At 48.5% G+C, this 15,267-nt stretch overlaps 1 protein-coding gene across 1 annotated transcript in view; it reads right to left on the bottom strand.

Moving 5' to 3' along the window:
• The window catches only part of mgat4a (alpha-1,3-mannosyl-glycoprotein 4-beta-N-acetylglucosaminyltransferase A), a 36,631-nt gene that overhangs the window by 7,570 nt on the left and 13,794 nt on the right, over positions 1–15,267 (bottom strand). The window contains exons 3-10 of the mRNA XM_062534109.1: positions 12,935–13,102; positions 12,418–12,558; positions 6,891–7,024; positions 5,591–5,637; positions 5,343–5,456; positions 3,187–3,262; positions 1,587–1,701; positions 371–501 (exon numbers count right to left, since the gene is read on the bottom strand). Coding sequence (XP_062390093.1) covers positions 371–501; positions 1,587–1,701; positions 3,187–3,262; positions 5,343–5,456; positions 5,591–5,637; positions 6,891–7,024; positions 12,418–12,558; positions 12,935–13,102 — 926 coding nt within the window. The remainder of the gene's footprint in view (positions 1–370; positions 502–1,586; positions 1,702–3,186; positions 3,263–5,342; positions 5,457–5,590; positions 5,638–6,890; positions 7,025–12,417; positions 12,559–12,934; positions 13,103–15,267) is intronic.

Genomic DNA, 15,267 nt, shown 5'->3' with positions numbered 1-15,267 from the left:
AGCGTGAGAGTGTGTAAGAATGGGGATGATGAGAAGAGACAGTGTGTGTGTGTGTGTCTGTGTGTGTGTGAGTGTGAGAGAGACAGAGAGAGAGAAAGTTAAAGGTCAGGGTATTTCGTTCACTTCAATTGCAGGCACTGTGCTGATGTGTGAATAGTTTCTGACAATCTTGCCGCTCACAGGAAAGAAAACAGACAAATGAAACAGACAAATGAAGAGAAAAGGACAGAGTCAGGGATAGACGAAGAGAAAACCATGACTGTTGCCACTCGTGAGGGATGGCTGTCCTTTACTGGCCCTCTTCTGATAGTCAATGCATGAATGGGCAACACACACACACACACACACACACTGCGGGGGGGAAACATACCGCATCTTTCTCTGGGTTGCACACTTTGACCCACAGGATGTGGTCCAGCAGCCAGTCAATGGGCTTCTCCTTATAGAACATGAAGATGAATTCCACTATCAGATTCAAGTCAGGAGCCTGGAACATCTTACCTACAGAGATAGGAGAGATAGGAGAGGGAGAGGGAGAGGGAGAGGGAGGGAGAGAGAGATGAAAAACAGAAATATCTGAAAGTGATACCACTAATGATTCTCAACTTAAAGGGATATTCCGCCATTTTTGGAAATACGCTCATTTTCCACCTCCCCTCGAGCAAAACAATCGATATTTACCTTGTTCTCGTTCATCCAGCCATTCTGTGAGTCTGGCGATACAACTTTTAGCTTCAGCCTAGCATAGATCATTGAATCGGATTAGACCATTAGCTTCTCGCCTGCTAGCTTCATGTTTAAAAGTGACTAAGATTTCTGGTAATTTTCCCATTTAAAACGTGTCTCCTCTCAAGTTAGAAAGTGCAATAAGACCAACTGAAAATGAAACCTGGCGTTTTTCTAGGCTGATTTGACATGGAACTACACTCTCATCTGGCGTAATAATCGAGGCAACTTGCAAACGTACCATAGGCGCAGTGATATCGTACGCAGCATCTGAAAATAGTCCCCATAGCCAACAATCAGTAGTAGTGCCAGTAGTGTGCAAGTTGCCTTGATTATTACGCCAGATGAGAGTGTAGTTCCATGTCAAATCAGCCTAGAAAAACGCCAGGTTTCATTTTCAGTTGGTCTTATTGCACTTTCTAACTTGAGAGGAGACACGTTTTAAATGAGAAAATTACCAGAAATCTTAGTCACTTTTAAACATGAAGCTAGCAGGCGAGAAGCTAATGGTCTAATCCAATTCAATGATCTATGCTAGGCTGAAGCTAAAAGTTGTATCGCCAGACTCACAGAATGGCTGGATGAACGGGAACAAGGTAAATATCGATTGTTTTGCTCGAGGGGAGGTGGAAAATGAGCGTATTTCCAAAAATGGCGGAATATCCCTTTAACCATCAAAACTAATCGGTGAGACAGTGTCTAGGGTGAAATTTTCCAAATTAGGCTAATGATGTTGCAAGGGAGCACCACACACACACACACACACACCACACAGAGACAGAGGAGGGGACTGCAGTGTAGCAACCCTTATCAGGTTAATGACATGGCGGCGCTAAGGGAGTGTGGTGGAGGAGGCGTACCGATGAAGCCCAGCTGGGAGAACTCCAGGATCATCCAGTCCTCAGACGCCAGCTGCAGGGCAAAGTTCTTCATGGTGGCAAAGTAGTTGGGCTTGGCTACGATGTCATCCTCTAGCTGTGGGGGAAGAGTCCGGAGAGAGGAGAGGCCAGGTCAGAGAGACACGTACGTAATACACACACACACACACACACACACACACACACACACACACACACACACACACACACACACACACACACACACACACACACACACACACACACACACACACACACACACACACACACACACACACACACACACACACACACACACACACACACACACACACACACACACACACACACACACACACACACACACACACACACGGCAATAATCAGAGTACCATTATAACAGACACAGGCACACCTACAAAGCTCATCTGCATTCCGTTGTCTTTGTACTTGTACTCTGCACAATGACACCAAAGTTGAATCTAATCTACCGGTAATCTACTTTAATCTACCAAATTTGAAAGCACAAAAACAAGGCTGATGGTTGGCTGTGGATCTGCCGACTGTCCTATTTTCTCTGACAAGGCAGCCTACAGACTATTAGGATAGGAGAGCAATACCTTTCCCCTCTCCTATGAAAAGAGGGCTTGCATAGAGGAGACAAACAATAAGAGACAGCAGGTGGATGGATGGATGGATGGATGCCAGAGAGAAAGAATAGAAAGTAGGAGGGAAGAGACAATGAATAATAAAATGATGAAACCGATGAAAAGTGGTGATGATAACTAATCAGGTGCTATTCTTTGTCAACAAGTAGACACAAGCACAATCAATGACGCACACAAACACAACGCGGCAGCAGACAGGGTATTTCTTTTTTTTCTTATTCTTTTTCTTTTTTTATCATGGATGGATTTGCGCAAGACTGACAAAGCCAAGCCCATCTGACCATATTTAAAAGTGCTACTGGTCAAAAAAAGTTACATTGAAACGTACACCTGCAGAGTGGTCTATGGGCTATGCCATTAGATAGTCTTACATAAACATCAGAAGTCTTTGTACAGAGTGTGCTTTCATCATGAGCTATGCAGAGGAAGACTCCCTGCTCCCTACTTTCAGAAGTCTTATTGTACAAGCAGCGCGCACACAACACAGGTACATGCACCACAGGCACAGATCCAGAAGTCTGTTCCCATGACAAGCCGTAAGAATTCACGGAACAGTGGTGTGTGTTGTCACCATGTCTTTTGTTTCCAAACACACTTCAGCATCAGAGGGGAAGTTGCCATGGAAACACCACTGCACAGTGGGGAGCAGAAAATACCCACTCATTAAAAAAAAAAGAAACCATTAAGAGAGAATGAGAAAGAGAGAGAGGGAATAATAAAGAGAGGGAATAAGAAAAAAGAGAGACAGAGAGAGAGAGAGACGCACACACACAGAGAGAGAGAGAGACAGACAGAGAGAGAGAGAGCAGAGAGAGAGAGAGAGGTGGAAAGAGAGTTCTGAAAGAGTGAGCGCACTTGGCCAAACCAGTACAGCATGGCGGGCATCCAAGCAGAGGATGTTGCTGCACACACATACTAATGAGCGGCTGATGTACCTGCACATAATAGACCCCTTTATTGACAGCGTACATCATGAGGAAGGAGTAGTCCAGGTTCTGCTTGGTCCGCCATCTGAGGAACAAAACAGAGCAGACAACAAGCTTGAGAACTCGCCAAAAGGCCACATAACACTTGGCACTGCAGATGATAAAAACCTGGACAAAAGAGAGCCGTTTAGATAGCGGCTGCATGGCAGAGATGGACTCGGTGCATGCCAATAGGTGGGAGAGGAGATGGTGGCGTGGGAGGTTGTTACTAGGCTGCTGCTGCTGCTGTTGCTGTTGGCTGGGCCAGGCAGCAGGTGTGTCAGGGAGACTGATGCAATCACAGCGACACACACACACAGCGACACACACACACACACACACACACACACACACACACACACACACACACACACACACACACACACACACACACACACACACACACACACACACACACACACACACACACACACACACACACACACACACACACACACACACACACACACACACACACACATTACAAACACAGGTGGCCAAAGGGAAATGAGACCTCACATGCATGCAAGGGTACAAACACACTCACAATACCTGAGGCACAATTACAGCATGACCACAAATCTTCCACAGACACACCCACTCACATTCAAACCAGAGAGAGAGGAGAGGATGGACGGATGGATGGCAGACAGACACACACACACACACACACACACACACACACACACACACACACACACACACACAACCATAACACAAACATAGTGAAAAACGACTCCCTACCCACACACACGCAAACCCATACAGAGCCACAGGTGGGCGATCAGAACAGAGCGCTCACTGAACATCTCTGCGTGACCTCAAGCTGAATTATAATTTTCTCTTTCTCTCTCTCTCTCTCTCGCTCTCTCTCTCTTTCTCTGCCTCTTTCTCTCGCTCCTTCTCTTTCTCTCTCGCTCAGCCACCACTTATCATACCATCAGTGCCACAGCGGGGGGTTCAGAGACAGACCCTGAATAAATATTGGCATCATTTAGAACTGAGGAAAAGCACAATCATAGCACACTGATTACTCTCAGGACAGATAAAGCATGGTCATGGTGTGTGTGTGTGTGTGTGTGTGCGCGCAATAAGAAAACCTATAATAATAACCTACAATACATGTGCACTGCACAACATGTCAGGCTTTCACCCACACAGGCGTTCTGGGAGACCCACTCATACACAGAGACAGGCACTGAGGCGCACACACATAGACAGGCGTGCACAAACACACACAGGGAGAGAGAGAGAGAAAGCGCACAAGAGAGAGAGAGAGAGAGAGAGAGAGAGAGAGAGAGAGAGAAGGAGATCAGAGGTTTTAGTGGCTCAACACTGATTTCTCAAGGGACAGAGAAGGGGATGCACATGAAAGTGAGGGAAAGAGAGAGTGCACGAGAGAGGGGGATTGAGAGAGGGAAAAGGAGAAAAGAGTGTGTGTGGGGGGAGGGGGCACACAGAGACAGAGCAGACAGAGAGAGGGATAGGGAGGGAACACAGGAAGGGAGGATGAAAGGAAAGAGATGACAAAGATAGAGCAGGAGGGAAAGTGAGAGAAGAGAAAGAGGAAGGGAGAGAGGGACAAGATGAGATGTTGATAGAACGCACTAACAGCTCCAGCCAGTGCAGCAGGTGACGTCCCTGTCTATCTTCAAAAAACTACAGCTCTTCAGAGTACCTCCTGTCCTAGCGCAACCTAACTAACTGGACATGCTAAATCTAGCACTTACCGTCTGAATGTGCACACACACACAATTTGTTAATTTCTTGATTCGGCAAAGCTCAGCTTTGTCTATTTGGGCTACGTACAGTGTGTCATGTTGGCTAATATCAATGATGGAGCTGACTTCCGCATGTCTTTGCACTCACGGAAGGAAGCGGTCAATGATCAAATGGCTAACAATAGCTGACTGAACCAAAGCTCTTCATCATGCAAGAATCCATTTCACTTTGGACAAAGGCGTCTACTAAATAGCAACAACCATAGCAATAACCAAAACCATTTCCATATTTTAGTGCAGGGTACCTACTACCTAGTGATTCCTCGCTCACACATAATATACACGTGTGTGTGTGTGTGTGTGTGTGTGTGTGTGTGTGTGTGTGTGTGTGTATGTACACATCACCTGACTCTCTCCTTGGAGTCACCAAAGGTTTCCTTGAGATTATTGAGGTCGGGGTAGTAACTGGCAGGAGGGGAGATGACCTCGAGGAGGCCAGAGTTCAGCTCCGTGGTAAACCTGTGACCAGACGAGCCAAACCATGAGACATGTCAGACCATAGCAAGCTAAATTGTGCAACACGCTATTAATAGATTTAATCGTAGCAAGATGGGAAATGAGAACGGAAACAACGATCAAGTAACATCACTCACTCTTTCTCTAGGCCTGTGACCACACTGTGCACATAATCTATGTCCGTCTGAAAGAAGAAGACAAAACAGAAGAATATCAATTTACCCAGTGTACACGCAAACACACACACACACACACACACACACACACACACAGTACAGTAGTTTGCATTCTGCTGGGAAGAGTGTACTCAAATATACTTTAGTAGTTTAACATCACCAACTGTCTCTGGTGTACTCCGAATTCGCTACATCAAAAGGGCAAGCAATTTCCTTTAAAAAATAAAAACAAACAAAGAAACAAACAAACGACATGAATAAATAAATAGAAGATAGCGAGACGGAGGAAAAAGTGGCCCCCCGTAGCCCACGCTGGGAGGTGGGAGTGTCGGAGGCCTGGTGGGAACTGTGGGCTCAGGGCTCAGGGCTGGGCGGATCAGACGGGGTGAGGGGCGTCCCCACGGCCTGGGCCCACCCTTGTCCTCATTCCACAGCAGCCAAAAATTAATCAAGGGCAAAAACAAACCGAGGCCAGCCAATCAGATACAAGGAAGGATTGAGAGAAGTATGCAGAAAAAAAATTAAATAATTGAGTGTGTGTGAAGGTCTTCTTCTGTATGCTGGTGAGAACCAAACAGTACACACTGTTCAATTTTTCTGGCCCTGTTGGCAAGATGAGAAAGAGAGAGAGAGAGAGAGAGCGCAAGAGAGAGAGAGAGAGAGAGAGAGAGAGAGAGAGAGAGAGAGAGAGAGAGAGAGAGAGAGAGAGAGAGAGAGAGAGAGAGAGAGAGAGAGAGAGAGAGAGAGAGAGAGAGCAAGATAAAAGAAGGATTAAAAAGCATTTCTGGCCCTCCTTGCTCCGTGACCTTGGATTCCTGAGGAGCTGGTACCCTGCGCTGGGGGAGTGCGAGGCCTGAAAAGACCCCCCTCTGAGTGGGGAGAGGACAAACAAGGAGCCCCTGACCCACTTTTCACCCTCCACCAGCAGGGCCAGGGGTCTCCAGCAGCACGGGTTAGGGGAGTTTAACATGTGTTTAACACTCTCACCCACACAAACAGAGGGAGGGAGGGATGGAGGGATGGAGGGAGAGGGAGAGAGGGAAAGCAAGGGCATGGAAGCCAGCGAATCATTTGCAAAGTGCGCCTCAAATATTTATTCAGCCTCAACAGAAAAGGCTCAGTATTCTTGACTCCTAAAGGTGACACACACACACACATACTTTGACATGCATAAATGCATGAATACACCAATAATACCATACAAAAATGTCACTTGCACACACCACACACACACAAACCGGCTCAGTTAGCCATCACTCACCTCTCCCACAAAGACAATGATGACGCAGTCTAGCTTCTCCTCGGGGGACAGCTTGTCAATCAGCGAGCGCAGCGTCTCCGCCAGGTAGGACTTCACCTTCCGCTTCACCGTGGGAATGCCCATCACCATGGACACTGGACACCCAAAAACAACACCGGGGGGGGGGGGAAGAACACACTCAAATCAACACAATGTCTCTCAATAACAACTCCTCCGTCTACTTAAACTCTAAAAACACTGGACACCAAAAACAGTGACCACGGTCAGCGTCTGGCAGAGTTAGCGGGCTGCTTATGCGGCCGTAGGGGGGGGGGGGGCATTCAGAGCCGAACACATTTGCTCTTTGAGGGGCGACCCACAGGAGCGGGCCGAGAGTAAACAGAGTCCGAGACGCACAATGAGCCGAGGGCTCCCCGCCGTGTCAACAGAGACGGCCGATAAGACTCGCACGGAAGATAAGCGGAGTGGAGAGAAAAGAGGGAGCGGGAGAGGAAGGAGAGAGAGAATGAGAGAGAGGGCGAAAGTGAGGAAAAGGAAGGAAAGGTGAGCGAGAGGAAGGCACGGCTGTATCCTTAGAGCGGGTCAGCTGAGGAAAGGCTTTCTCCCCACACAAACATATCAGCCCATCTCTCCCACTGAGAGACAACTGTGCCGGAGATCCGTTTTCCTCAAGCATTGGTGTGTGTGTGTGTGTGTGTGTGTGTGTGTGTGTGTGTGTGTGTGTGTGTGTGTGTGTGTGTGTGTGTGTGTGTGTGTGTGTGTGTGTGTGTGTGTGTGCTTCTGTGGAGGTCTTTTCCAGACATGGCTCCAAGACAGAGCGCCAGGGAGTCTTGTGTCGCTTCATCCCACGTGTACACACAGGCCCTTTTCTCTCTTTACCTTATCTCACCTACCCCTCACATTCTCGTTCTCTCCCCCAGTCAATACACAAAATACCCCCACGCACATCCAAACACACACACACACTTGTTTTCTCATTTGTCTTGTTCTTTCAGATGCCATTTCCCAAATTGCAGAGGCTCCACTGTGATGCAAAGTGGTCCGGAAAGCATTTGCAACACACACACAAGCTGGCCACAGAGCCGGGAACTCTCATTAATCAGTGAAGTCGGCCATGGGGAGAAATGGATATGCACATGAACAAAGATCCCCCCCAACACACACACACACTTAGCCACAGCCTCACACACAGTGAGAGCAGGAATCACTTTCTGAAACCTCAGGTACAGAGATGGACTTTCATCACTCAGCCGTGTGTGTGTGTGTGTGTGTGTGTGTGTGTGTGTGTGTAAACCCCATTTGAATCTGTAATCTGCTTTTGCATTGGGTGCTTTGAGCTAATATTAATGATGGTGTATGTTTGGGCATGTCTAGCTCATATACCAGCATGAGAGATTAAGCATGTTGTTTTTGTGTGTGTGTGTGTTCGTGTGCGTGTGCGTGTGCGTGTGCGTGTGCGTGTGCGTGTGCGTGTGCGTGTGTGTGTGTGTGTGCCAAGTATGTAAAGGAGCCAGGAACCATGCAGAAGAAAATGGTCAGGGATCAACAACGCTCCCAAACTCAAAGTGCTTCAAAACACAACATGTCCTCATTTTCCAGCTCCCACACACACACGCACACACACTAAGTAGGCTGAGAAGATGAGAGGACGGGTGGGAAAGGGAATAAAGAGAGACCGTCTGAACCTCCAAAATCCCCCTCTTCTCTCCATCCATCCCACGAAGGAGGAGGCAGGTGACCTGCAGGCCTTCTGATGATATGATATGAGACAGAGATGAGAGAGACGGTAGGAGAGAGAGAGAGAGGGAGAGAGAGAGAGAGAGAGAGAGATAGGAGGGAGAGAGAGAGAGAGAGAGCGAAAGAGAGAGAGAGAGCGAGAGATGAGAGGATGGGGGCTGAACAGCCTCCAGCTCCTAACACTCTCATCTCTCCTCCTCACAGTGGCGCGGCGAGCTGGGCAAGGTGCTCTGAAGATGGGACACACACGGTCTTTCAGCTTCACAGAAGAAATATAATGAGAGGAAAGTGAGTGAGTGAGGCGGTACGAGAGTGAATGAGAGAGAATAAAAGAGTGCATTCACAGCTTGGGACTTCAGAGTCATGCTTACTGAGTTGTGACAGAGGCACTTTTTTTAAACGGCCATCTCTCTCTCCTGGCACCATTGTGGGCACAGTGGTGTTCTACTCCATCTATCCAGTGTTGGCTTCACATCCCACAATGAAGGTTTGTGCATCTATCTGACTATCTGTGTACGTATGTGTTTGTGTATGGAGGATGCGCGTGTGTGTGCGTGTGCGTGTGCGGATGAGCGCGTGCGTACAGCATACACGTTTTCTGGAGCGTGTGGGAGCGTGGTGTCGTGCGTTGCCCTGAGGATGGGGGAATACTGTCTCGGGGATGCTAGACGAAAGCACATGTCCCAATTTGAGAATCTAAAAATAGCCGAACCGCATCGCCCTTCTCTGCCACGCGCCACCGGTGAAGGATTCCTCGCCTCTCGAGCGCCTTGCATCATGACTGATGTGGCGGAGGAGGAGACGCGGCCCGATGAGGACACCCTGCCACAGCTCGCTGGAGATCAAAGGCACCCCGGCACATCAGCCCCCTTTGAAGTGAAGAAGGCTGCGGCATCACTGCAAGAGCACAGGGTGTTCCAAACTACAGTACATATGCCCGCTCTTAGGTACAGTTTGGACGATGAGCACATGATGTTATGAACTACATATACAGTACCCGCTCTTAGGTACAGTTTGGACGATGAGCACATGATGTTATGAACTACATATGCCCGCTCTTAGGTACAGTTTGGACGATGAGCACATGATGTTATGAACTACATATACAGTACCCGCTCTTAGGTAGAGTTTGGACGATGAGCACATGATGCTATGAACTACATATGCCCACTCTTAGGTGGGGTTTGGACGATGAGCACATGATGTTATGAACTACATATGCCCGCTCTTAGGTACAGTTTGGACGATGAGCACATGATGTTATGAACTACATATACAGTACCCGCTCTTAGGTAGAGTTTGGACGATGAGCACATGATGCTATGAACTACATATGCCCACTCTTAGGTGGGGTTTGGACGATGAGCACATGATGTTATGAACTACATATGCCCGCTCTTAGGTACAGTTTGGACGATGAGCACATGATGTTATGAACTACATATACAGTACCCGCTCTTAGGTAGAGTTTGGACGATGAGCACATGATGCTTTGAACTACATATACAGTACCCGCTCTTAGGTAGAGTTTGGACGATGAGCACATGATGCTATGAACTACATATGCCCACTCTTAGGTGGGGTTTGGACGATGAGCACATGATGTTATGAACTACATATACAGTACCCGCTCTTAGGTAGAGTTTGGACGATGAGCACATGATGCTATGAACTACATATGCCCACTCTTAGGTAGAGTTTGGACGATGAGCACATGATGCTATGAACTACATATGCCCACTCTTAGGTGGGGTTTGGACGATGAGCACATGATGTTATGAACTACATATACCGTTCTTAGGTAGAGTTTGGACGATAAGCACATGGTGTTATGAACTACAGTACATATACCCGCTCTTAGTGTATGGGACTGGATGAGCACATGGTGTTACGAACCAAATAAATCTTCTCTTACAGTAGGTAGTGCTTTGGAGAAAACATATTTTTGCTATGTATACATAGTACAGCCTTTTTACACTCCTTCTGAGGTAGTTCTTGGATTGAGCCGTGGGAACTATATATCCTTTCCATACCCTCTCTGATGTAGTTCTTGGGAATAAGCGTGAGAATATCATGCAAGTGCTTTTTGGTTGTGATTTATGTTGGGATCGGATGTCGACGGTGACGGTGGTGGCGCTAAGGTCTTGTCACTGTGGCGGTAATGCGAGCCCACCCGGACCGTGACGAGAGCGGAGAGGAGCGGGGCGGAACATCGGGGGAGACCGGCGTGAACAATAGCACAGGGGGGCCCTCCGCCGTAGGAAGCTCAGGATGTCAGGGAGCCACTGTTACGCCGCCAGTAAACACACACAAGAATAGCGGCCGTGACAATGGCGGCTTCAGGAGGGCAGGCTAGTCGGGTAAAGGGATACATGCGATCCAGTCGTGCTGGAGACATTCCTTGCCATCATCTAGTCATTGCATCCACGCCCCTCTCTCTTTTGTCTTTTGACGAGCAATCACCTGATCTATACGCTTCCCTCCAGGATGTGGTCTGGAGGGAAGGCCGTTGGGGTGGCACAAAGGGGAATTCTGACACACACACACACACACACAGACGCGCGCACACACACATCCCCAGCGCTGTTGTTCTTTTTGCCCCCTGTATGCCTCCCTCTGTCTTTCCCTTACTCTCCTTTTTCTGACCCAAACACACACACACACACACACACACACACACATACATATATTAGTCCTGGCGGGGGTCTAATCCTCTTAGGTGAACCCGATCTTGCAGCCTGTGGTATGCAGGGGGGAGAGGGGGCGAGACAATAGGCCATGGAGCACCAGACCCAGACAGGCATGCCCCCACCCATCCACCCTTTTCCACAACCATCAGAGCAGCGCGGGAGGACTGGCCACTATGCATGTCCATTCATGAATCTATTTCAATAGCCAATGTACATGGCTATGAATCGACCTGTATGCAGGGCTGCAAAGGCAGCAACCTGGGGGGGTTGTCCTGGAGGCAAAAATGCTGATGGAAATGATCAATTTGAAACCAGTCTGGATTTGAGTCTGAAAGGGTGTGTTCATCCTTCTGATTGTGAACTGACTGTGCTTGTCTGTCTGCGGCTGTCTGCGTCTGCTGCTTAGTCACGCAGGTAGACAAACAAGCATGTAGACAAAACAAGGCCAAGAGCACGTGTTACATGACACTAGATAAAAGAGCAGCAGAAATCCACAAGAAATCCCATCTGACTGCTTGAGGAAAGGTCAAGGCTATGAAGTGGGTGTGCTCCCTTGATCTGATCACCTTGCTACGGGTCATGTTGTCATTGTCTACCATGTAGCAGACTAAGGAGGCTGACATTAGCAAAACCTAGTTAAGTATTTAATGAGGTCTGGTGTGGGAGGGATGATAAATCTGATCACACCATCTGGTGATCCATGTCCTGCTCTTGGCTGGCCAAATAACATCAAAACAAGGACAGGCCTACTGGGAACATGGAAAGAGACTTTGCGCTGCACTCGTACATCTTTCTAGCTTGTACGACGACCACATTCTACCCAGTTTGCTGTGTGTTAGCCATGTGTCTATACATGTTTCTGAGTAGGTGAGCGGAGTGATTTTTAGGCCCAATTCATACCAAAGATCCGTGACGAGACAAACCCGTTGCAGCGGTGTGAATTACATGTTGCATGTCGTTGCAAGCCATCGCAAAGCATTCAACATGTTGAGCCACAGTTGCAAGGTTTTAGAATGGTGCAACTGATCTCCTCGCAAATCGGTGTGAGTGTGAGTATGCATGTGTATGTGTATGTGCGTGTGCGTAGCAGGACGACTCACCTCCGGTACGTCCCTGGCCCACCTGGACGGCGGGGTGCAAGCTGCCCTCATTGTTGAGCAGGTGGGGCAGGTGGTGGTAGATGTTGGGCACCTGTAGAGGCTTCCTATTGGCCAACTCCTTCAGCAGCTTCTGCGTCTCGTCTAGAGGAACACAACATACATGGCAGGGCTTCCTTACATCATCTGCACCTTCAATAGCTCGACACCGTTTTAAGCCCCCACGATCGACTTCAAGGCAGCACTGCAACAGTCGACTTCAAGGCACCCAACCCGAACCTTAACCATGCAGCGCTGCCTGAAAGACGATGTTGGGGGCTCAAAACACCAAAAGGCTCTTCAATAAGGAGGGGCATGCCTGGTGGATGCAACCCTTCTTGCATAAAATTGTCACTTCGCTTACCAGTGAACCAGTACTTGCGCGCGCATTACATGTTGTCATTTGTATTTACTGGAGCGTGAGTGTGTGTATGTGTGTGTGTGTGTGTATGTGTTATATATGCAAGTGTGTGTTATCAACCTGAGAAGTTGGTGAGGGCATCCTTGCTGCCGTTGGTCTCGGCGATGGCGCGTCTGAACTGCTCCAGGATGTTGTTGAGCTCGGAGGAGCGCTGCAGGGTCCGCTGCTCCGCCACACGCAGACGCTCCCGCAGCGCATGGAACTCCCGCTGGTACGCCACTAACTTCTCTGATCAGCGCCAAACACATGGAGGGGTGGGGAGAGAGGGGGAGGAGGAAGAGGAGGAGGGAGAGGGGACAGAGAGAGATCGGGGCGGGGCAGAGAGGAAACGCAATTAATTCATTTCACTCTCTTTCTCCATTTTGTTTTTGCGGTAACTGTTGCAAAGATGCTTGTAAAGATGCTGCATCTTTATCTGTGCCTTAATCTCTTTATCAACTTACAAACCATCCCGCCCCTCCCCCCTCGGTCAGAACATCGGGCGACAGCACACCACTACACACCATCAAAACAACCGCAGCACTGCACAGCACACACCAGAACACCTCACAAATGTTGGACGACAGTGCTGGAGGGGGCTTTCCTGCCGACCGCCTCCGCCTCGCTCGGTGGGGAGGGAGCCGCATGTCAGTAAGCATCCCCTCCTGACGCGCCGACATGCCCTGAACCCGTCACTGCGGCGGACCCCTGTCCGCACACTCCGGTGCGCAAACGCTGGAATGCAGCAGCCGCGCTTCTCCCGCTCAAAATCTCCACGGGAGCTTTGCTGTGGCGGTGTTTTTTTTTTTTTTCGCTTTAACGTCTGGACATTTTTTGGCAGGGCTGAACATATTGCCAGCATGACTCTTTCAGAAACCTGCGTGAACAGCAAATGTATTTCTTTTTCAGGCAGTAACGCTCAGTTCTGATGTGGATACTCTATTCGGCTCATCTGGCTCAAGCCCCAGCAGTGTTGAAGAGACACCACTTGTTAGGTGATAAATGTATGTAGGACAAAGGGAAAGAGAAGCAGAGAAGCAGATAAACAAAGAGGGAAAAAAAGTCTGATCTTTGAACACACCCAAGTAAATGGCTTCCCTCTGCCCAAATGAACTCCTACCTACTGCTTTTGAGATTAGGTTTAGTATACAGGCCATACGCTCACACATTTCTAGAGACGAGAGTGGGTGTTCAAGTGTGTCTGTGTGAGAGAGAAAGAGAAAGAAAAGGCAGATAAAGGGTAAAGAGTGGGAGAGAGAGAGCAAGGAGAGAGAGTGTATATGAGAAACAACGAGAGAATGAGAACATTTGAATACAATGCGTGGGGGGGCGAGAAAAACGAGCAAAGAGAAAGTGAAATGTGTTGCCTTTTTCTCAGTAAAGCCCCGTCGTGTTTGAAGGCGCCGACTGACGCCTGTGTGTTTTGTGGGGTGACATTTGGAGAAGCACGTGGCCCGATGTTCACCACTCCAGCGTGCCTCTGGGCTGCATCCAGCTCACACACACACTCCAGCCCTGTCGCTTTGTTCTTATCAACAAAAATTCACATTCCTGTACGGCTGAGCATTTCAAACAAATGGACAAAAGTGTTCATACGCCCACGTTATGCTCACAAACCCAGAAAGGACCATAAATCAGAGCTCCCACCATCTCAAACACACACACAGTCAATGTGAACTCTACGGGTTTAAACCCAGGTATGTCTGAGAGGCCCTCGTCTCACACTAATGAGTAACTGCAAGAATGTGTAGCTGTGCTAGCTAAACACATGTTGATGGCGAAGGACACACTCTCAAACACAACTGTCTGTCACAGGAGAACTGGGACAGATGTTAACAGGAAAGGCCAGGAGACATATGGAGACATATAGGCCTTCATAAACAGACACACACAGACACAGAAGCAACAAGCGTGGATGAGGAAGGGCATGTTACTCCAGCTGCAGAGCCTCTGGCCTAAGTGCCTGTTGGTGAAGGATAGTGTGTGTGTGTGTGTGTGTGTGTGTGTGTAGGCAATGTTATTTAGTGCAGCAGCTGCTGGCATCTCCCTAAAGGCAGTCCTACTAAACCGCATGGGATTAGACGAGGTGGCTTTCACACACTCATGCCCATGCTTACGCATGTGTGCAGATGCACACGCAGATGCACACTCACACACACACACACAAAGACACAGACAGTGACTGTGGTGTGTCAAACAAATGAAGGACATCAATTTGTTTTTAAACAAATAGGAAAGACCCGCTGAACAACAACACTGGATTTCCTGCGGAGAGTTCAGTTGCAGCCAGATGATAGCCTAAAAGAAATCCACATTTAGGCTACACACTTCCAGTCGCATTGGCCACATCCACACAAGCACAGGGCTATGCTGACTGGTGAAAACAGACCGGGGGCATAACACGTGCGTGTGTG

This window comes from Sardina pilchardus, chromosome 4, assembly GCF_963854185.1.
Source record: "Sardina pilchardus chromosome 4, fSarPil1.1, whole genome shotgun sequence".
Classification (NCBI taxonomy): domain Eukaryota; kingdom Metazoa; phylum Chordata; class Actinopteri; order Clupeiformes; family Clupeidae; genus Sardina; species Sardina pilchardus.
This window is presented reverse-complemented; position numbering and strand designations above follow the sequence as displayed.